The sequence below is a fragment of the Macaca thibetana genome, chromosome 15 (genome assembly GCF_024542745.1).
Source record: "Macaca thibetana thibetana isolate TM-01 chromosome 15, ASM2454274v1, whole genome shotgun sequence".
NCBI classification, from domain to species: Eukaryota; Metazoa; Chordata; class Mammalia; order Primates; family Cercopithecidae; genus Macaca; species Macaca thibetana.
The window spans coordinates 20,486,249-20,510,926 of NC_065592.1; the positions used below are offsets into that span (position 1 = coordinate 20,486,249).

The window sequence follows — 24,678 nt, forward strand, 5'->3', positions numbered from 1 at the left end:
AGAAAAGTAGATACAGTCCCTGTCCAATGGAGATAACTGTCTAGTGGAGAGTGAGGACAATAAAATCATTGCCAGCTGGTCCTGGGGAGCCTGAGGCTGAACTAGTTGGGAGAGTCAACTAACGGACCCTGTAGAAGTGACCTTCAAGTCCAGGCCCAGTACTTTGAGAAGGAATTTATCAGGTGAGAATGGGGGAAAAGATTGTCCAAAGCAGAAGAGACATCAGAGGCACTTCAGTCCTGAAGTTCTTGGTTTCATCCTGTAGAAGAGTCACTTGGGAGCTTGTTACAAAGGCAAAGGCAAAGACTCTGGCCTGCTAAGTTTTGACTAAGCTCTCATTTCTGTATTTTAACATGGATTCTCACCAAATTCTGTTGCGGGTGGCTGATCTCATGTCAAAATAACACAGATGACATCTGTGTCTAACAGTTTTCAGATTGTGCCCCTGACCTGAAGGGCAGGATGGTAAGGGGAGAGGTAGGGGTCTGCATTCATCGCTATCCCCTGAAAAGTTCTACTTATATGTAGTTTACTTATTTCGTAAAATATTTATTGGAATGTTATTATTTGTACTTCCTCCAGCAAAATGTACATTCTTTGGCTATAGTGTTTACTCCTGTAGTCCTAGCATGTAACATAGAGACAAAATCTTCCCCCCAAAATTATTTGAAAGAGTATATATTAACAAATCAAATGTTTCAAGTCTAAGTAAAAGCATGAAGGCCACTAATCCACTCCAACTGTTTATTTTACAGATGAGTAAAGTGAAACTCAGAGAGGAAACATTGTTTGTCTAAGGTTGTCCAGGTTATTATGTTAGAGTAGAGGGCTGAGTTACATGCCTGTGCCCACAGTTCAGTTTTGATTCCTCCAAGTCCAATTTCAGCTTTTTTGTTGTTGTTGTTGGTGTTGGAGTCTCGCTCTGTTGCCCAGGCTGGAGTGCAATGGCGTGATCTTGGCTCATTGCAACCTCTGCTCCCGGGTTCAAGCAATTCTCCTGCCTTAGCCTCCCGAGTAGCTGGGATTACAGGCATCCACCACCATACCTGGAAAATTTTTTTTTTTTTTTTTTTTGTATTTTTAGTAGAGACAGGGCTTCACCATATTGGCCAGGCTGGACTTGAACTCCTGACCTCATGATCCACCCACCTTGACCTCCCAAAGTGCTGGCATTACAGGCATGCACCACTGAGCCCGGACTCAGCTTTTAAGGAGGGCAAAATATTGGTAGAATCTTGCTTAAAATACAGGAAGCAAGTAAGAAATATGACGCAGTTTAAGAAAAATTTATATAAATTCATAGACTTGGGTCTCATAATGGGCAATTAGCTTGCTAGAGAGAATTTTGTGTTGAAAGCAATCCTAAACCACACGTGGCGTGCCCATGATGCCATAGAGATAGTTAAACCTGAATCTTTGAGCTTAAGTTTCTTCATCTGTAAAATGAAATAATCACAACCAGCCCCCAGGGTGCTTGTAAGTATTCATGCAAAATGCCTGGCCCATATATAGGTGACCAACATTTATTTATGCTTAAGCATATGGACCTGGAAAATCAAACGTGTCCAATATTTGAAAAGAGATAGTATTTATCTCTACATCTGCTAGGCGTTTAGGCAGTAAATACATGCAGGGGAGGGAGAGAGAGAGAGAGAGAGAGAAAGAGAGAGAGAAAGAGAGAGAGAAAGAGAGAGAGAGGAAGAGAAGAAGGAGGAGGGGAAAAGAGGAGAGGAAAAGAGGAGAGAAGAAAGAAAGAAGAAAGAATAAATGAAGGAGGAAAGGAAGGGAGGGAGGAAGGAAGGAAGGAAAGAAGGAAGAGAGAAAAAGAAAGAAAGAGAGAGAAAGAAAGAAAGAAAAGAAAGAAAGAGAAAGAAAAAGAAAGAAGAAAGAAAGAAAAGAAAGAAAGTAAAGAAAGTAGAAAAGAGTATTATTCTTCCTTCTGGAAAATACCATGTGAGCTTGCAGAAATACCATGTTGGTTGTTGGCAGTGGCTTTTGTAGGATATTGCCATAAATACCTTTATGCTCAAGAAGAATGGTAGTCATGTGTGGAGACAGGAAGAAAGAGGAACTGAGCACAATTTGATGGAGATAAACCATTTTTATGTGCTTCAGAAGAAAGAACAGGATTAAAATTCAGACTTTGGGGGTAACTCTGGGATAAAACAGGAAAGTGGCATTTCTCAGTGTGTTTTGGAGTACTGTCCAATGAACTCAGAGCTGAAAAAACGTAAATAGGCAATCCCTACCATAACTTATCCATCATCTTGGTGCCTGTGTGAGACTAGCACGTGTCTGTGGCCATAGCGATGACTAATTTTTGATTGAAAGATGTTCAATTAACCTGGGTATCCAGAAGATAGTTCCTAATGTTCCATAAACATTTTTACTTGTCTGAAACTCATAGCATTTCCTAGTGAGTACGGACAACAATAACACTTTCTAACCACCTGTTGGATTCTGAATCCCTCCTATAAGCATCTCTGTCAATTAGTTATGCAAACTCTGCTTCAGTATCTTCAAAAACAGGGACCTCTCTACTTCCCAGAACAGCTTATTCTATTCTGATCAGTTCTGACAGTCAGCAAGAACTTGCTTTATTGAGTGTAATTTTGAGAGTATTGAGAACATTTTAAATTAAATTATTATTTAATAATTGCTGTCAATTATTCCTAGTCATTGCAGTTTTAACCCTCAGAGCCATATTTTCATGGCATTTACAACTCATCAGATGCTACCAACTAGGAAAATTGATGACGCCTTCCTTCTTCTTATGGTGCTTTGGTAATCAAATCAAATATCTCTAAGAATACTTTAGACGTCCCCCGTCCCATCGTTTTTCTATTATCATCGAGTATACTAAATCAATTACCTTGTTTCATCATCAAATCATAAATTCCACTTAAAACATTTATCTTCTTAACTCAGATGTGATCTGGGCAGTTTTTATCAGTTTCTTCCAATGTGTATTTAAATAATGAGTGTGTTATTCAGATTTAAAAGTTCTCCAAGAAGGTTATGTGGGAAAACATCCCTATTTTCTAATTTGCTTCAGCCCAGTAGTTTTCAAACATTTCGGGAGCAAGAGAATACTTTTGTCAAAACAAAACAAACGAACAAATCACTGATCTATCTCTGTCAGTGGTAGTACAATATATCACTTTCGGATCGTCCTTGATTATTTCCTTAAAATATATTATTTGGTGTCCGGGTCAATTAGATAAAACAGGATTAGCAAACTGTCTGTAAAGGGTCAGACAATAAATATTTTAGACTTTGTGGGCCGTCTGGTCTCTGTTGCAGCCGCTCAACTCTACCATTGTAGTGCAAGAGCACGCACAGAGTATACAGCACATAAATAGATGATTGTGATAGTTTTCCAATACAAATTTATTTGCAAAATGGACAGTGGGACACATTTGGTCTTTGGCCCATAGTTTGGTGCCTTGTGAGTTAATCTAAAGATTTTGGTGCATTTTGGTTAAGTAAAGTATAGTTTTAGATCCCTGGTTCTTGATATAGTGAATGTAACTGAATGAATTAGTAGAAGAAAAAGGTATTTCTTAACTAGTTTAAAACAGGGACAGGGAATATTTCTTTATAGGAAAACGACAAAGGGTCTAGCTGAGAATGTGGATTTGGGGGAGGCTCTGAGATGGCAGCATGCTCACTAATCCTAAAATATCTTAACAAGAAAGAAATTGGCAATTAAATGCAGTATTACTTGCCGGGAAAAAAAGGTTGTTCATTTTTCTTCTTAAACAAAGCACTGTGGCAGAGGGAATTAAGCAGTGACCTGGTGTGCGAGACCTGGATTTTAAAACCATCCCTTGTACTGACAGCTGTGTGTCTTTGAGAGCATTATCTCCTCTCTCAGAGTCCCTGTGTTTCCATTTAAAATTTAAGGCAGTGACAAAGACACTTTTGTGGTCCCTTGGAGTTTTCAAATTTTGTGATCTGAAAGAAAAATTTCATATAATTTCAATGTTTAATAGGATTTATGGTAATTGGAAAATAATTGCCATTCCAAACTTTTGTTAATCTATATTTAGTTATGAGTCACACTTTCACAATAGATGCTTTGGAAATAAGCAAAGAGACAAATTGAGTCAACAGAATTTTAAATATTTTATTTATATGCAGTTTGTGTAATCCCTGGAGCCCATAGGCATATTAAGATCATTTAAAATATCCATTAAAAGTTATGTGTTATACAACAAACTCTCCTTTTAGAACGCCTTGCCAAAGGATACGTAGCTAACATTTATTGAGTAGCTACTACTGCCAGATTAATTGCATTCATTATGTTTAATCCTTCCAGCAGTGCTGCAAGGTAAATACTAATATTCCTATTGCACTGATAAAGAAGCTCAGAGATGCTGAGGGATTTGCAAATGCTCACTCAGCTAATGAGTGGCTTTATTGTAGGATTCAGAGCCAGACCAGTCCGACAATAGTCTGTGCTCATCCCACAGTACCAGAATGTCTTTGCGAAAGGACCTGTTTTGCATCCTCTTTCCAGGTGCTCAATGGAATAAGCATTTGCTTTCCTTGATATCCTCTATTTTGTTTTTCTGTAGAGCATTGTAGGGACTCCTGGTAAGGTGGGTTACAAGAGTCAATGACTCCCCCATTCACATGGGGACACCAGAATGGGCAGAGGAGTAGAGAACAGGAAGAAACAAGGAAGAGCCCAGTCTGAGAATCACAGAATGTGAATTTCTGTCCCAGCTCTGGTGCAGATTTTCCAAGCGGCCTTCACTGCTCTGGGCCTCGGTTTCCTCCACTTGTGATGGGGATGGTCATACTCCCTATCTTCCAGGTTGCTGGGAGAATAATGTATGGGGTGACAGAGATTTGTAAAGGACCAAGTGCACTACAGACCCCACAAAGTCAAGAAAATGGAGTAAGACAGTGGATCCGAGTGGAGAACATGGAATCTAAGATGAGGAACTTATTTCCTAGTCCCTCTTGCCACCGATGGTGCTGTGGCCTTAGCAAGTCCCTTGCTCTCTATGGGCCTCAGTTGTCATCTGCGAAATGACAGTGATGGCCATGAGTGCCTAAACGCCCTCTATCCTGATGTTTTGGATTCTGTATGGCAAGGCAGCGAGCAGTTCCGGTGCATGGAGTATGTCTCGGGAAACACTGGGCCCTTTGGAGTCAAATAAAACAAGTGCATTCTAAGCTTCCTTTCCCACGATTAACTCTCATAACCACCATTGTGGCCCCCTGCCCTCAATAACGGTGCTTCAGGAAGAATCCCACTTGCTTTTCTGGAAATGGCCCATTTATATAAAAGTTGGGCCATTCCAAGTGTGCTTGTTGTGTTTCTATTTTTCCCTCTCAAGTTTCTGTGCAATGAGAAACACGTAGTCCCCTTCCAGTGTGCTCCCCTTAGATTATTTACCCCCATTGCTCTGAATTCAGCCCCATAAGAGCCTTCAGAACTGCTATGAGGCTGGCATAAGAGTAACACTGTCATTACTTAAGTGAACACCTTTGGAAAATAGACCTCTGTACACATTATAAGCAAGGGTTACTTTATTCTCTAAAGTTAAGTTGATATCTTTACTTGTAATTAAAATAATACTATTCATAATTACATTTTCAGAGATAGTTCTTTTTTTTCTTCTTCTTCTTTTCTGCCTTTCCTCACTTCACCTCTCTGGGGCCAAAATGCTCTGAGAGATCTGCCTGGATGCGGCTGTTTCTCGACTGCCTTGCCAGTTGTGTTCTGGGACATGAAGGCAGACAGAGGATTTGGAGCTGACACCCTCTTGTTAAGATGCATCATTTCTGCTTCACATATGCCCTTGGGTTCACCTTTCTCTGAGCTGGCTGAGGATCGTATGGGGAGTGAGTGGGAACAGCAGGCAAGAGAAATGCCCTCTTTCCTCTCTCAGCTCAATGATTTCATCTCACTCTTCTCCTCTGTGATTCCCCTTGTTCATCTCTGGGGATAATTTGCTGCTAACAATAACAGAAGCTGTCCCAGAGTTCTCCTCTATCACCCCGATACTCAGAAGCTCCTCTTTATCCATTTCCAAATGATTAGTTAATGCGACCAATGGGATAAGCCACCCAGGAATAAACAATTGCAAACATCCCATCACTGTAATCAATCATGCTTTCAATAAACATTTATTTGGGGTACAATGTCATTACAGTATTCCAAAATGTATTTTTGGATTAAGCCAGATGATCAGAAAGCTATATATTTAGACTATAATATGTTTGCCCCTCATGGAGTTGCTTTATTGTTGCTTTATTGTATGAATAGTGTATGAATAGTGCTTTATTATATGTATTAGGCTACCTTGAGCCCATCAAACTCACAGGAATATTGTTGAGAATATCTCCCACCAGCATCAACTATATTGATCTCTTTATGAGAAACCATGGGAAATGTTCGTGTCTTATTGTAGCATCCAGCGAATCTACTTCTCAAATAACTTTGAACAACTGCTCTGCTGTCTTTCCGACTGCATGGCTTTTGGCTATAATTCCCCTTTTTCCTCCAGTTGCAAGGAAGCTCAGACACTTGCAGTACACTTGAATCAAGTGTTCAGGACTTTACAGAATTAACTTTCCAAGCTTCATTTTCTATTTTAACCCAAACTTAATTTTCTATTTTCCCTTTTATTTTTCCTATTGTGTGTATATTTTAAAGCCTATAAGATGTGTATGTTTTTTAATGTAACCTTCAACTACATCTGAGATCAGATTCATGTAAATGAACAAGTCATAAAACATGCATGAGAAGAGTAAAAGAACCCTTCGCTTATTCAGAGGTCATTAGGAGCTCGATTATCTAAAAACAATGGAGGAAACACATTGATCCCGTGCTCCCTATAGACCCAAAACTGCTGGAGGCATTCCCTTTACAACTCTAAGATGCAGAAATTGTCACTCCTCCACCCCATTTTACAGATGAGGAAACTAAAATAGAACCTTTTAAGCAATAGAAACATCATAAGTGTGTCCTATACAAATAATTGTAAAAAAAAAATGCTAATACCAACAGCAGGTAACAATTGTTCATACCCTGTTCAAACCCTGCAATGTATAAAGAAGTCATCTATTATTTCATTAACTCTCCCAGCACAATTTGAGGAGATGCATGCTTTTAGTCTCTACATATATGAAAAAATAGACTTGGATGGAATTTATAAACTATTGCTTTATTTCTTAAATTCAGCCTTGCTGCTTTCAGTTTACTTCATAAGAATCAGATCCCACCTTTCCCTAAAGTTTTATCTACTGGTAATTTTAAAAGAATGTGATTGTGTCCCCTCCCTTCTCACCCCACCATCTATCCACTATCACCCAACTTTCCAATGTAGCTGCCCGTGTAATCAGAACAACGATGATACTGATAATAACTTTAATATCTTATTGATGTTTTCATGGTTTAATATAATCCTAAGCCTATCCTTGTAAGGTAGCTACCATTTACATTTTACAAAGTATAAACCAATAGGTGGTAGAATCATAACTCACATTTTTACCCCTAGAGCCTAGGTTGGAGGATACAGGGTTAAAGATGATCCGATTCAATCAGTTTATTTCACAGGTGGAGACACGGATATCCAGGAATGAATACACTGTCCCCAGAGCGCAGAGCCAGTTCTCCTTCCTGTCTTGTTTTGTTTTGTTTTGTTTTGTTTTTGAGCTGGAGTCTCGCTCTGTCGCCCAGGCTGGAATGCAGTGGCTCGATCCCAGCTTACTGCAGCCTCCGCCTCCCAGGGTCAAGTGATTTTCCTGCCTCAGCCTCCCGAGTAGCTGGGACTACAGGCACATGCTGCCACACCCGGCTAATTTTTTGTATGTGTAGTAGAGACGGGGTTTCACCGTGTTTCCCAGGCTGATCTTGAACTCCTGAGCTCAGGCCATCTGCCTGCCTTGACCTCCCAAAGTGCTGGGATTACAAGCATGAGCCACTGCAGCCAGCCTCTCCTTTCTGTCTCATAATCATGTCTCCTTCTTCTGTGCAATGTGTCATTGAGCCTACACACATGTATTTTTTTTTTTTTTGCATGTATGTAGGAAAGTAGAGGACTAATAAAGAGGATGAAGGAGGATTCCTATACAGGCAATGCTTTACTCTAAAAAGAAAGATTTAGACTTACAATTTTCTCTCCAGCCTCATCTTAAATCCAGCACCCCTGGCTGCAGTCTTCATCCATCCCCAGGCCCTGTCATTATCTGCCCTCCCACCTCCGGCTCCCCCAGTGGGATGGGCCTTGCTGCAGACACCCCATGACTTCCATCCAGGATCTTTTTTAAATCTCAATCTAATTGGTTTGCTCACCCTGCTGGGATGTTTAATTGGGCATAAGCATATTCCACAGATCCTATGCCATTGTGAGTTCTGCCTTCTCCTCCAAGGGTAATTTGCTTGTTCTGTGCACTCAGAAGGAAAGATATATTTTATGTTGTTCTCAGTTCCCTGAGAACTGACATGAAATTGTTCCTGGGCCAGCAGAGCAGTCAGACAACATGGCAAGCAAGGCTTGCTTTCTTTTATGTATTTTCTTTTACTTTATTTTTTTTAAGATGGCATGTTGCAATGGAAAGGGTATTACACTTGAAGTCATGAGCCTTGGGCTCTGATTTAATCCTTCCCAGTCATTTGCTGTGTGATCTTGATCAAATAACTTAATCTTTTTGACATACAATTTTTCCATCAGTGGATGGTATTAGTTGGATTTGATGACTTCTATAAATGGAGTAAGAGTGAAGCTTTTAGGACATATTACCCATGGGCCAAATATATCCGAGCACTTGCTTTTGTAAATAAAGTTTTATTGGAGCACGTCGACGCTTAGTTGTATCGTCTATGACTGTTTCACTCTACAAGGACACAGTTGAGTGGTTGCAGCAGATACCTTGTGGCTGAAAAATCTAAAATATTTACTACCTGGACCTTTATAGAAAGTGTTTGTCTACCCTTCCTTTAGAACATAAATCAGATTAGGTAGACTCAAAACCTTCTTTTAACTTTTCATGTTACTTCGAATTTTTAAAAATTTTTACTAAGACTGACAAAGCTTTTTGAGGTCTGTGTTCCTCTTCTTCATCTTTTGGTATTATTTTTCTTCTCATATCACCCCTATACTCATTTAGGCTGCTGCCCTTTGATGTTCCCCAAATGTGGCAAACACATTTCCACCCCAGGACCTTTGCATTTGCTGTTATTTTTTTCCTGGAACATTATTTCACCAGGTGGCCCTATAGTTCCTCCCTCATTTCCTTCCGATGTCTCCTCAAATGTCGTGAAATCATGAAGGCCTTTTCTGGTTACCTATATGAAATGACAGCCTCACCCTCTTCTGGACATCCCAGCCTCCTTCCCCTGATTTATTTGTTTTTATAATGCGTATCTCCCGTGACACATTACAAATTTGTTTCTTCGTTATCTGTCCACTGTCACCAGCATGTATGCCCCTTGAGAGCAAGACTTTCATTAATTTTGTTTACTGTGGTATCTTTAGAGCTGGAAAAATAGGTGCTCAAATTTCAAATATGTAATCAACCTTTTCATCTCTAATGTTGTTTAAATCTAGCTCTGAATAGATCTGGGTGCTATTGAGCCCTTTTACTTAAGTGTATTTTGGAAAAGAGTGTAAAAATCACAGAATCCTGTGATTATTACAGTCTTTGCTCCAACGTCCCTGTAACGGTTACAGAGCCATGTAAACCCGTCCTCAAAATGCTTTTAGCCTGGGTTCTTGGCCAATGAGAACAGAGTTTATAGACTGAAATCTACTAACATAGTTTGACACATAGTCATTCATCCTGTGGTCCCTGACAACCTCTCTGCCTTTAGCTCTTATCATTTATATATTACACGTACACATAGACACACACATTCCTTTCTTTCTAACTGTCCTATCCCCTCTCATTCACTTCCGTTTTTGCACATGGAGCTCCTTGTTCTTTTTTTCTTTACCATTTTTAAGTGTTCAGTTCCATGGTAATAAATCCTTTTATATTGTTTTGTTTTTCCCTTTGTTCCTCCCCAACTATCCTTCCCAGCCTCTGGTAACCATCGTCTCACTCTCTATCTTCATGAGGTCCATTTTTCATCTCCCACAAATGAGTGGGATATGTGATATTTGTCTTTCTGTGCTTGGACTATTTCACTTAACATAATGGCCTCCAATTCCATCCATGCTGCTGCAAATGACAGGATTTCGTTCCCTTTTATGGCTGAATAATATTCCATTGAATATGTATACCACATTTTCTTTATCCATTCATCCATTGATGGGCACTTAGTTTGATTCCACATTTTGCCTATTGTAAATAGTGCTGTGATAAAACATGGGCATGCAGATATCTCTTTAATACATATTTCCATTCTTTTAGGTATTTGCCCAGTAGTGGAATTGCTGAATCATATGGTAGTCCTATTTTTAGTGTTCTGAGGAACCTCCATATTGTACATTATAGTTTAATACCTTCCCTGAACAATCATTTGTCCTCCTTCCCGCAGTGGACCAACTCCTCCGGATGAGAAACTGTCCGTGGTGCTGAGCAGCTAGTTAGTGCTTTAGGGTAACATCCCCAGTTACTGAGCGCTCCCCAAGTGCCTGACTCTGTGCTTAGCAGGTCACATACATTTCCTCACTTAGGCCTTACGTCCACCTTGTGAGGGATAAACTGGGTACCTGGCATAGGCATCTTTCTGAGTTTCTTTTCAAGGATGCAACACAGATGGCAGGCCCTGGTCTATCACTGGTGAACGACACAGACTGTGATGGCTGTTTCAAAAAAAGGAATTGAGTCATGCCTTGTAATTTGGTCGTGGGGGTGGCATCATTCTTCTGTATTGGTACTGGTTCTACTATGCTTTTATAGCCTATCTCTCAATATTTACATTAAAAGAGTGATTTAAGAGTCAGGATGCCAGTTTTCTACACTCAGTTCTACCACTCATTAGCTACATGACCTTTAACAGTTACTTAACCTCTCTGTGTGTAAATAAATATTAATTTTAAGGAATATGGGTATGTTCATATGAAAACAGCAACCCAAGACAGTAAGTTATGAATAAAAGTGATATATGCACACACATATATGTATAACTACATATATTTTTCTATATACTGATATATGAGTATGTTTATATGCATATATATATAACCTCATAATTATAGGTATATATAATTTTATAAATTTCTTGGATTAGCTGATAATATCTCTTTTCTTCAGAGATATTTGGTATTTCTCATTGCTGTGTATTGATCAATTGCTGGTTAGCAAATTACCTCACAATTCAGTGTCTTAAAACAATATCATCTCACAGTTTCTGTGAATCAGAAATCTGGACGCCCTGTCTCTGGGTTTGTTACCAGGCGGCAATCATCTCAAGGCTAGCTTGGGAAGGGTCTGTTTCCTAGCTTAAGCCCATGGTTACTGCGAGGATTCAGTTCCTTGCGAGGCCTCATTTCCTCGGAAGCTGTTGGCCGAAGGATTCCCTCGGCTCCTTGCCATGTAGATGTCTCCATAGAGCATCTCACAGCATGGCAGCGAGTGAGAGCGAGGGAGGAAGAAAGACGGATACAGAGATGGAGACAGCAGGAGAGCCAATGCAATAAAGAGACAGGGAACAGAGAGCCGGGGGTGAGGCAGAAGAAGAGACAGAGACAGAGAAAGACATGGAGGGACTTAGAGAACCAGAGATACACAGAGAGAGAATACACACAAAATAGACATCGAAGAATTTTGTAACTGAATCATGAAAGTGACACTCCATCACTTTCATATTCTGTTAATTAGAAACAAGTCCCTGGGCCCGAGGTCATTGGGACTCAAGCTGCAAGCTGCCTGTCACACCTGTATCATTTGTCTCAGCTGGCTGTCAAGGTCTTTCCCCCATCCCCACATCTGTCAACTACTTGTTCCATCTTGTTACCTCCCACACCCTCTTTCTCATGCTCCCCCTATTTTATTCTGTCCTTCTCATAATGTTTTCTATATCCCTGTTCACCATTCTTGACTTTTCCTTCCCATGGTTAGTTTTTTGTGGTTGTTTTTATATTTATTTATTTCTCTTTTACTTTTAGAGACAAGGCCTCACTATGTTGCCCAGGCTGGTTTCAAACTCCTGTGTTCAAGTGATCCTTCTGCCTTGGCCACCTGAGTGGCTGGGACTACAGGCATACACCACCATTCTGGCTGTTTTTGTTTTTAACCACACTTCATTGATCTAAATTCCATGCAAACTTAAAAACTGTAGTTCAAACATGACCTCCTCTCTGAAGCTTTCCCTAAAGGCCCAGACACGAAAACTTCAGGTTCCTCCTCCTGTGTCCTGTAGTCCTTGATTTATAATAAACTGAAAAGTCTTCTAGACTGTGAGCTTTTTTTTTTTCGGAGTGCAGTTGATTGCACTGGGCTCACTGCAAACTCCGCCTCCCGGGTTCACACCTTTCTCCTGCCTCAGCCTACCAACTAGCTGGGACAGGCGGCGCCTGCCACAACGCCCGGCTAATTTTTTTGTATTTTTAGTAGAGACGGGGTTTCACCATGTTAGCCAGGATGTTCTCGATCTCCTGACCTCGTGATCCGCCTGCCTCGGCCTCCCAAAATGCTAGGATTACAGGTGTGAGCCACTGCGCCTGGCCTACTGTGAGCTTCTTAAGGACTGGGACTGTGACATGTGTGTTCCCCTTCTGTGGACATCATATGTTGCCCTTAGTAGGTATCTTGAAGCGTTCACTGAGTGCAGTTGATTGACTTAAGTACCTGCAACAACCTGCAAGGTACTCAGTGGACTTCAAATTTAAACTATGTCTTGAATTATGGACAGAGGTTTCTTATGCAGACACAGACCATGAGCTCTGAGTCTTGGAAAGATATGCTAATGTGAAAGCTTTTTTCGGACTCAGTTTTCTGTGAATCAGGGGTCAGGCACCACCGCTAAATTACCAGGGCACATTCTGGCCAGATACCCCCACTGTTCTGCTTCTTCTTTGCCCTGTGTCCCTTTCCTCATTCGTCTCTCCCATCCTGTGGCAGGAGAGAGAGACCTTTTCATTAAACTCTGGTTCCCATCATTTATCTCAGCTGACCTTACAGCCCTCTTGTCTAGTCTGTTTTCCTCAAGGGACCGAGAGCATGTAACTCAGGCAGGTCGGAGAGCTGGTCACTCTGGGGGAGCTGCATCTTTGGTAGGAACTGTGATCATTACTGAGCGAAAGCAACCTTCACTTAGTCCCTCTAAGTTTTCACTTGTACTCAGTTTGTATGCTCCGAGTTCACTGTATGTGAACTTTTAATGATTTACATTTACATGTCTGGGAACTTGTGGGAAAATAAAGTTATAAAACAATATTTCACTTTAAATTAGCACCTTGCAGTTTCCAAAGGTATTTTGCACTCTATGTTTCATGTAATTCCTGCATCAACAGTAGCAAATAGATAATATTAATTGAATTTTGTAGCTGAAGTAATATAGGTCTAGAGGGGGGACAAGATCACAACACATAATTTGCAAGAGGCAGAGTGAGACTTGGACTTCCAAATTTGGTGTTGTTTGATCTTGAGATCCTCTGTTATTAGTGAAGGCAAACATGGAAATTCTCCCACATGGTCTTTGGAACATAGCTTAATTGCTTTAAAATACTAGGTGCTTGATGAATACATGTTAACATTTTGGATTAAAGTGAGCTCTGGGCTCAATATTTGATTTCTGGATTATCCTAGAACAGGCCTCAGGTTGCTTTGTGCCTTAGGTCCTATATACTCTCATATATCCTCCTTCTCTCCCTCCCTCCCTCCCTCCCTTCTTCCCTCCTTCCTTCCTTCCTTCCTTCCTTCCTTCCTTCCTTCCTTCCTTCCTTCCTTCCTTCCTTCCTTCCTTCCTTCCTTCTTCCCTCCCTCCCTCCCTCCTTGCCTCCCTTCTTTCTTTTTCTTTTTCTCTCTTTCTTTCTCTTTCTTTCTTTCTTTCTTTTTCTTTCTTTCTTTCTTTCTTCCTTTCTCCTTCCTTCCTTCCTTCTTTCCTTCCTTCTTCCCTCCTTCCCTCCCTCCTTCCTTCCCTCCCTTCTTTCTTTTCTTTTTCTCTCTCTTTCTTTCTCTTTCTTTCTATCCTTCTTTGCTCCTTCCTTCCTTCCTTCCTTCCTTCCTTCCTTCCTTCCTTCCTTCCTTCCTTCCTTCCTTCCTTCCTTTCTTTCTTTCTTTCTTTCTTTCTTTCTTTCTTTCTTTCTTTCTTTCTTTCTTTCTTTCTTTTCTCTCTCTCTCTCTCTCTCTCTCTTCCTTCCTTCCTTCCTTCCTTCCTTCCTTCCTTCCTTCCTTCCTTCCTTCCCTCCCTCCCTCCCTCCCTCCCTCCCTCCCTCCCTCCCTCCCTTCCTTCCTTCCTTCCTTCCTTCCTTCCTTCCTTCCTTCCTTCCTTCCTTCCTTCCTTCCTTCCTTCCTTCCCTCCTTCCTTCCTTCCCTCTTTCCATTTGTTTATTTATTTCTCCATCCGGCATTATCATGAATCCTGCCATGTAACAGGCACTGAGCTATATACAGGGCTGTGTTAGGGAGTGCCTAAGAAGATTCTATTCTTGTGGTGTCATATACAGTCTAGCGAGAAAGATGGAAAAACAACTAGAAGATGATGGAGGACTCGGTCCTGTGAGAGGTATCGGAAATGGATAATAATCCCCTGGCACAGAGCTAGTGTGATCATTATATAAGAACTTAGACATGATATTCTTGGGGACTATAAAATGCCATGAAAATTTTCATCAGTGCATTACCATCCATATTATCATCAGATTATTATTTTTATTACTTTTTCTTTTTCCTCAGTCCCTCTACCCATCCCCTAATAAAAGTAACTCCTGATATTTGTCTCCTTGGTGCTCTGTAAACAACTTGAGGGCAAGGATGTTGTCTATCTAGTTCAATATTCCTGTGACGAGAATAGTACTCAATAAATATTTGTTAGTTGGAGATGATTAGAAGCTGCCAATCAAAGCATCACTTGACACATATTAAAATTATAGGCACTTTCCCATCCAGATGCCTGGATGGATGGTTGGGTGGACTTTGGCTTGAGGGCAGTGGTGGTAAGTTGAGGAGTGTTGCTCATTTCTCCTGCCCAGGGAGTTTGCCCGTTGGAAGGTGAGGAACACAGCCATCGAGAGGAGAGATCTGGTCCGCCATCCAGTGCCCCTCATGCCGGAGTTTCAAAGGAGCATCCGCCTGCTCGGCAGGAGACCCACCACTCAGCAGTTCATCGATACCATCATCAAAAAGTACGGCACCCACCTGCTCATCTCAGCCACATTGGGAGGTAGGTCAGCAGCCACTGGGCCAGAGCCTTCTCAGGACTTTGGGTCTGGGATGGAAGGGAGAATGGGATGTCTTAACAGCAAAGTCTTCTTAGCCTCTCTGCCATTCTGCGTCACACAAAAGCATTTATAGCCAGGTAAGCCAAATTGTCTTGGCTGTTGTGATCATATCCAAGGATATGATTCGGTTCTATGGGACAGTCTAATTTGAGAGTTTACTAAATTTTCTGAAAATATTGCTTAACCTTGGAATTGGCTCCATTTGTTAAAAATGCCTAATCTGATCATTTTCTCAGTTCTTTTGGTCTAATCTGGGAAAATAATTAAATTTCAGATATTGTTTAGGGAATATGCTTTGTTTATTTAAGTCTACTTTAGAGACTGATAACTTGAGGTTATCATTTAACAAACAGGCTATCATTTGTATCTCCTGTGGGCTTAGAGTAGGTTAATGGGAAAGCAGATTAATTTTTCCACCCTGCTCAGCCTTACCCATCCCTCCCCATCAGGGCCAGTCAGTTTTTGAATGATTAAGGGTAGGAGGGCTGGATAAAGGACAGGAAATAAATGCAAAGAGAATGAATGGAAAATAGTACAGACTAGTGCCTTTAGATGCTTGTGGATCTTGCCTGAATGCATCATTTAATATTATGAGCAATCCCTTAGGACCAGTTTTGCCACAGTGACTGGGTTCACTGAACTTTGAGGAAGCGCCTTTAGGGATAGAGCACTGTGCCACATACTCACAAAGCCGCCGACTGCATTTAGTTATGTCCCATGCCCACTAGGAGAGATTGGCATATTGATACAGGCAGGGTGGACTGAGATATAATTATAACAGAGGATCTTCTCCTTCCGAGACGTGTTGAGTACTACCAACTGGAGTGGTCAGTACAGACTTCTTGGAGGAAGTGACAGTTTTGGTCACCAGGAGCTGGTTAAGTAAAGGGAGGTGGCAGAGCTTTCTAGGCTCAGCATACAATGTAGGAAGACCCAATTCATAATGTGGGGAATGTGGTGGAGAGATTGGTTAGGCAAATTTATTCATCCCTACAATAATATTACCCACTACTTAATAGTTATTTGCCATATAGCAGACATTGTACATTGTCTTTAGCCCTCAAAACTGCACATGATGTCATATTACCTCTATTTTATAAATAAGGAAGCTGGGACCCAGAAGAAGTACAGCTAGTAAGTGATAAAGCTAAGTTTTTAACTGAGTGTTTTCCATTCATAAAGCGTGCATTCTGTTTTTGATCCAATGTCAGTCATCTCTTTAACCAACTCACTTCCCCACCAACCCAATACCCGCTCCAACAACCAACCAACAAACGTGTTAGTTGTCTGTTGCCAGTTAGATATTAAGTAGGACTTTGAATATTAAATCATTAGTGTAAATTCTATTCTGTTGTAAAGTGAAAATGAATTCATTTCTACATTAAGTGTAGCATTAACCTGAGCTCGGACATCCCCCGCCTCCATTTCACTTGGGAGAGAAAAAGGCATTGAGACCAATTCAACTCTTCCATTAAAAGCTGTGCTCTTGTCTGAGTTCCTGGAAACCCCAAGTAACCAAGACCTTTCTTCCTCAATGAAATATATTTTTAATTTCTCTAAGGCAAGGTGGTGAATTATTCACAGAGCCTTGTTCCTCTCCTATTTTTACAACACAACATTTTAAAATATGCAAAGCTTTGGATTGAGATCTGGTGTTATACAGCAGGCCCTAAATGTTCTCTAGCCCTCAGTGTGGAGGAGTAGAGAGAGGGAAGGCAAAGAGATTTACTGTTGATTGAACAGTATGTGCCAGAAATGATGCGAAGGTTTTCTTACATCATCACTTCATTCATTCACTTACGGAAAGCATGTTTTTTAGGAGCCTCCTCTGCAGTATGAGAGAAGGGAGGTGGAGGTGGGAAGTTGTAGGGAATGAAAGAGCAGGCTCTAAAGTTTGATCGCCTGGCTTCTAGTCCTGCCTCCTGCTGTTCACTAGCTTAGTGTCACTGTATTAGTCAGGGTTCTCTAGAGGGACAGAACTAATAGGATAGATGTATATATAAATGGGATTTTATTCAGGAATATTGATTTACATGATCACAAGGTCCCACAATAGGTCATCTGCAAGCTGAGGAGCAAGGAAGCAAGTCTGAGTCCCAAAGCTGAAGAACTTGGAGTCCGATGTTCAGGAAGAGGAGACATCTAGCATGGGAAAAAGATGTAGGCTGGGAGGCTAAGCTAGTCTAGTCTTTTCACATCCTGCCTGCTTTCATTCTAGCTACGGTGGCAGCTGATAGATTGTGCCCACACAGATTATGGGCGGGTGTGCCTTTCCCAGTCCACTGACTCAAATGTTAATCTCCTTTGGCAACACCCTCACAGACACACCCAGGAACAATACTTTGTATCCTTCAATCCAATGAAGTTGACACTCAGTATTAACCATCACAGTCACCTTGGCTAATAACTCAATCCTCTAAGCCTCAGTTTCCTCTTTTGTAAATAGTCACAATAATAGTCCTTCATGCATATTGCAAAAATTAAATAAAATCATCTATTGAAAGTGCTTAGCACACTGTCTGACACTTAACAAATTGTTGCTATGTTACTATTCTTGTTCTTACTATTATTGTTATTACTTAACGGGGCTAAGAAACTTGGGAATCCAGATTAAGACCCAATTCTGCTACTCACTAGATGAGTGGGAGACACTGAGAAATTCACTTTTCTGTCTGAATATAAATTCCTTTATCTATAAACAAGGAGGTGCAAAGAATTTTATTCACTATAATTTTTTTCTAAGACCACTGTGTTCATTGAGAAGAAATGCTTTCATAAGCTCTTTGACGTGTCAGGTAAGCTCACAAGGGGGTAATCAAATACTAAAAGATGCTTCTTAACCTTTCACCTATGAGACAAATAAATATATTTGTTTGGCTCTTTAGGAAGAGGAAAGAGGAAGGGAAGACTATGGGAATGGAGAAGCAGAGGTGATGGGAGGGCCAACAAATAAGAGATTTCCATGGGATCTTCAGATTTTTGATGAAATCTATTAAACTAATAAAATATATCATGTGAATACTCTTCTGAAGGGTGGTGAAGGGAAAAACTGTGTATCTGGAAGGTCACACAAGAAAACGGGAGTAGAAATTTTCCTTAGTCCCCCTGATGACCATATCTTGGGGCCGAAGGAATCACCTTAGAGACTGGGTGCCTGTGTGACATGTGTGATTAAGCTTGCATGCATGACTATGCATGCATGGAAGTACATCTGTGTAAACAGATGTGCACAAATGCCTACCTGTATAGACAGATGTTCACAAAGCCTATTCCTGCTTAGATATGAGTTAATTTATACATGAGCATGTATTCATGCATATTGCACACATGTGTACACATCACTCACATATATATGGTTGCAACGTGTATATATATGTGTGTGTGTATGTGAGCATGCACATGCATATGAGTGTGTGTATTGCACGAATGTCTTTTTATACATGAGGGCTCATCATTTTTGTTTATTTGTGTATTCATTATTTCCCTCCCTGCATTTTGGGAGAGGTCCCCTTGACTAAGAGGAAGGCTGAGAATAAAATCCCAGGGGCTCAGAAGGAAAGGAAGAGTTATGTCCCAGAGGTCGAAAGTCCAGACACCTCATCTCCTCTCTGGGAGCAAAATCAGCTCCCACTCTTCCTCATTCCCTTTGAGAGTCCCATTTTCTTCACTTCTAAGACAAGGTGCTGCAGAGTGAGGCAAAGTCTCCTGGAGAACAGAAAGACTCAGAAAAGGCCTATGTGAAGGAAGAGGCAATTTGCAGGAATGCCCAAGGGGGAAAGCAATTCTAAACAGAACATTCTCTTAATAAACAAGAAATTAAGCCTTAGTAATGCAACAAGAAGCCCATTAACCCCTCTTGATCTAAAGGTTTGCTTCTGCCAGTTCTCAGTCCAGAGGGAACCGGGCTTGTTTCACCTTCTCCTTCACAGGCCCCTAAGAGAGCCTGAGCTGACATGTGGAACATTTATTTCCTCTGCCTCATGGCTCAAACTCTTAGCATATTCACTTGTTTAACTTCTACCTTTCCACTCATCTGTCTGTTCATCTATACACCCATCCATTAATCCATCTATCATCTATCTATCTATCTATCTGTCTATCTATCTATCTATCTATCCATCAACTGATAACTGAGCATCTATTCTTCATCAGACCCTAGGATAAGCATTGGAACATTAGAAAGATGAATTAGGTGGCGTCCTTGTTCCCCTGCTCTATTTCCCATGGTCCCTGGAACTCAAAGTCTAATTGGATATAGCATCGGTTTTAAGCCAAATCTATTCAGGTTGCTGTGGGGGCCAAAGGATAGACAATCATGTATTACTACATGACAGTAAAGCTTCTAGGGAAACTGCAAACACAAGTGCTTTACTATGAACTTAACTCAAGCCTTGGCCGATGAAACCTGAGAGTTATTTATCTAGTTCAGGTAGGGAGGGAAGGACTGAGGGAAGGCATCCCAGAAGTGATGTCTTTGGTGATACCTAAGGGATGAGTATAAGTTAGCCAGGAGAAAAACAGAAAAGTAGAAGTCCTAACAATGAGGGAAAATGGGGGCACATTTGTGCAGGATAGAGCAAACCCAGAGAGCAGCAAAAGTTATAGCTGGAGTGCCCAGATCATCCAGGCCTTGTGGGTCCACATTATCTACAAGATGCAGGTGCCTACCCTTTCTCTGGTCTGCATTGCATTCTGTGCACCCCTCTGCCTTGGCCATTCACCTGGTATATTGAAATTATCTCCTATGACTCTGTATCCCTAGACCAGCACTAGCCAATAGATATATGATGTCACCCCAAGTGTGAGTCACATATGCTCCTTTTAAATTTTCTTGCAGCTACACTGAAAAAGACGAAAAGGAGAAATCAATTGAGAAAAAAAGGACAAATCAATTGAACAAACATTTTTACACTGTTGGTGGGAATGTAAATTAGTTCAACCATTGTAGAAGAGAGTGTGGTGATTCCTCAAAGATCTAGAACCAGAAATACCATTTGTCCCAACAATCCCATTACTGAGTGTATATCAAAAGGAATATAAATCATTCTGTTACAAAGACAGATGCACATGCATGTTCATTGCAACACTATTCCCAATAGCAAAGACATAGAATCAACTCAAATGCCCATCAATTACAGACTGCATAAAGAAAATGTGGTACATATACACCATGGAATACTATGCAGCCCTAAAAAAGAATGAGATCATATCCTTTGCAGGGACATGTATGGAGCTGGAAGCCATTATCCTCAGCGAACTAAGGCAGGAACAGAAAACCAGACACCACATGTTCTCACTTAGAGCTGAACAATGAGAACACGTGGACACAGGGAGGGCAACAACACACACTGGGTCCTGTTAGAGGGGTAGGGTGGGGGAGCATTAGGAAAAATAGCTAATGCATGCTGGGCTTAATACTTAGATGATGGTTTATAGGTGCAGCAAACCACCATGGCACATGCATGTTTACCTATGTAACAAAACTGCACATCCTGCACATGTACCCCAGAACTTTAAAAAAAAAAAAAGTTTGCACTAGTTTGTGATAATGTAGCTTCAGGTTTTCAACTGTTTACGAAATCAAGCATCTTAGAATGAAAAAAAAAAGAAAAATGAAAAAAGAAACATGCCCTTGTTCACAAAGTTGATAGAGAGTAGAGGCAGCTCCCTGGAGCTTCCTTTCAGGAGTTCTGGAGAAACAGTTCTTTATCCAAATTAAAACTCATCATAGTTTAGCAGTGTTACTGATCTATGTGTGCGTGTATAAGAAAAACTTCATAGAAGAAAATGTATAGATTTTTGTATTTGCATCTACATTAATTTAAACATGTCTATCATTCATCCATTTGCTTCCATCCAAATATCTATCTTTCTAGCTATCCGCCATTCGTTTATCTATTAAGAAAAGATCAGGGGGAGGGGAAAGAGAAAAAGGAAAGGAGAAAGAAATGAAGGAAGGGGAGATGGGAGAGTAGAGGAAAAGGAGGAACTGCATGATAATGAGGAGACAAAAGAGGAGGAGAAAATAATAAGAGAATATCTATGCCACATTTGCCATTGTATAGAAGAGACTGAACTTTCTTGGAAGAGGGGAAGGGGATTTTGTTATAAGATGATGCTGATGAGAAGCATGAAGTCGGTTATTAGGGGCAGGGGCTGGACTTTGTTGATGGGGGTTTTTTAATGATCCTTGTCCTAATGAAGCCTGGTGTTTACAGCCACCTCTAGACAATTTATTTTCATTGTGCCCTTGATTTTTAGAGGCCGAAGGAAATATGGGCCAAATTGGTTGGAGATTTAAGGCTGTTTTCAGCATCCAGGTCCCATACCTGTCCTCACACATGAAAGCTCGACAAACTTTCTTATCTACTTTTCTTTCCCATCCAGGGGAGGAGGCTTTGACCATGTACATGGACAAAAGTCGCCTCGACAGGAAGTCAGGGAATGCCACTCAAAGTGTTGAAGCTCTGCACCAGCTCGCATCATCCTACTTTGTTGACCGTGATGGCACCATGAGGAGGCTTCATGAGATCCAGATATCAACTGGAGCAATCAAGGTACAGCTTGGGGGTGGATTTGGGCGGCAGGTTCTCAATACAACAGCACTACAATGCAGGCATTCTAAGAGTGGATGGACAGATATAATTTCTGGGTTCATAACCATGTAGCTCATGATGCCCTCTGCCAGCTGCTCTGATTGATATTGTCACATACCCTGTAATTAATATCAATGTGCATTGTCATTCCAGTGGCCATATGTACTGATTTACTAGAGTATCCTGGCTATAGTCATGGCATAATTATCAATAGTTCTCTCATTCAGTCTTCTGTGTGGAGATTATCAGATCTCCTTTATAGAGAAGAAACAGAGACTATGAAGAGGTAAATGATTTTCCTGAGGTCTCAGAGAGAGCAATGATTAGATTACTGACACCTAGCTCAGCAATATTTCAAACATCTATGTTTTTTATTCTTTCCTTCCCACTCACCATTTTACAGATGGGAAAACTAAGGCTAAAGGTTTAAAGCCTTTTTCTGAGGGTTACACAGTTAGATAATAACTTAACAGGAACTAGAACTCTGCTTTCAAGACCGGGGTCAACAAAAGTTTTCTGTACAAGACCAAACAATTATTTTAAGCATGGCGGGCTGTATGACCTGTGGTGCTGTTACTCAACTCTGCTGTTGTAGTGTAAAAGCAGCCATAGATGACATGTAAACAAATGGGCATGGCTGTGTTCCAGTATGACTTCATTTACCAAAACAGGCACTCTGTGGTTTGCTGATCTATGCTCGTCTACACCAGCACTGTCCACTAGTACCTTCTAAGACGGTGGAAAGGCCCTGTATCTGTGCTAGCCGAGAGAGTAGCCACTAGTCACATGGGGTTATTGAACACCTAAAATGTGGCTACCGAGGAGCTCATTGTTTAAGTTTTTTCCATTTTAGCTCATTAAAAATTAAATGGTCACATTGAGAAAAGCAGCCCTGGACTTTCAACTCAGTGCCTTAGAGCACAGGAACTTAAACAAGATTCCATTTTAAACACAACAAATTCAGACAGCCTCTATGAAGAGAATGTGGGAGGACATCCTCCACGTAAAGTGTTTGTTCTTCTGAGGGTTTTAGTGCAGATGTTTCCATCTCAAATGTTCTTTAACCAGATTATGCCTGCATTTTACATCTCAGTCTTTAATTTCTTCTAAAGAAAATGCAGACCTAGCCTTATATTAAGACTTTCCAAGATATCTGTAGGGAAAAAGGGTGAGGGTAAGGCCAAGGGGTCTTACCCTGCCAAGGCTGGCAAGTGAGTCAGAAATTGACGAAGGAGAGAGAAAAGTGTGGGAGGGAGAGAGTCACTGAGGAGGGAGGTAGTAAGGAGAGAAATAAATCAGACCAACAAACAAAGGGTCAGTTTATCCGAAAAGAATCGCCTATATTTGGGGGATTATGTTGTTAGGTAACTCAGCGCAGAGAGATGGATCTTTATGAAGTCATCAGAGTTAGAGTGCCACAGAGGCCTGGTTTTCATTATCACCAAATGGTTCTCTCCCCTCTGGATGGGATGCAGAATTGAGATATTGAAGCTCTGTCAGAAGATAATCCTCTTTTGTGTGTCCTGGAAGTGCAGTCTGCCTCTGTAGGAGGAATTTCTCAGTGAAATTGCACAGAGGCCACTCAAGAAACCATTTCTTATGGTAGGCACTGTCTTCTGCACTTAACTTGGCCCTTGGATTTTTCATACCATTTCTTACCACTAACTCAAGACCAAGCTGTCTAAAACTTGTCTCACTATTGGGTCTGGTTTTTTTTTTTTTTTTTTTTTGGTTGTTATTGTCTTTTGGAGATGGAGACTTGCTCTGTCACCCAGGCTGGAGTGCAATGGTGTGATGTTGGCTCATGGCAACCTCCACCTCCCAGATTCAAGCAATTCTCCTGCCTCAGCCTCCCGAGTAGCTGGGACTACAGGTGCGCGCCACCACGCCCAGCTAATTTTTGTATTTTTAGTAGAGACTGGGTTTCATCATGTGGCCAGGATGGTCTCGATCTCTTGACCTTGTGATCCGCCCACCTTGGCTTCCTAAAGAGCTGGGATTATAGTCGTGAGCTACCACAGCTGGCCTGGGTCTATTTAAGACCAGCCACTAACCCAGATGGAGAAGTTTTGCCCATTCACTGTTCTCCCCACCATAGGTATCTTTAGGAAAATAAAATGGTAAGTTTAACTCTCTCTCAATAATAAATATGTTATTATTTTGTATATAAAAATAAATTATTTGTAAAACAAAACAAAAAGTACAAAACCTAATTATTCCCCATTTACTAAATATTACTGTACCCTAAGTTTGAAACACTTCAAAAATATAATCTCTTTACCCTATTTTGATGACTAATAGCATTACTAACATTTTATAGAAGGGGAAGTTGAGGCTTAGAAAGAGAAAGTTACTGATCCAAGGTTTCACAGCTGGAAAAGGGCAGAGAAGGTGCGTGTGGCTGCCTCCCAAGTCATTATTCCCTACAACGGATGCTGTGTTTTTATAGCTGGATGCAAACTTCAAAACAACCCTAAATAATGGGAGGCAAAGACTAAATAAATGAAGAGGCTTCTTTTCATACTAAGCCATTCTTATTTCAAGGTTATCTTTTTGAATAGCTGTTGCTCTCTTATCCACCACCTCAAGTCTTTCTAAGACAGTGTTTTGGAAATGCACATCCACAGGATTGGGTCATTTTCTCCTGTGGCAGCACAATGCTTCTGCTAAATCTTCTTTAGGAAAATGGGCATCATTTTCTTATTCTTGCCTAATAATAATATATATGTACT

The 24,678-nt window shown here is 40.8% G+C and overlaps 1 protein-coding gene across 1 annotated transcript in view; it reads left to right on the forward strand.

Annotated features, from left to right (window-relative positions):
- The window catches only part of BRINP1 (BMP/retinoic acid inducible neural specific 1), a 198,961-nt gene that overhangs the window by 109,182 nt on the left and 65,101 nt on the right, over positions 1-24,678 (forward strand). The window contains exons 3-4 of the mRNA XM_050762046.1: positions 15,102-15,292; positions 21,738-21,907. Coding sequence (XP_050618003.1) covers positions 15,102-15,292; positions 21,738-21,907 — 361 coding nt within the window. The remainder of the gene's footprint in view (positions 1-15,101; positions 15,293-21,737; positions 21,908-24,678) is intronic.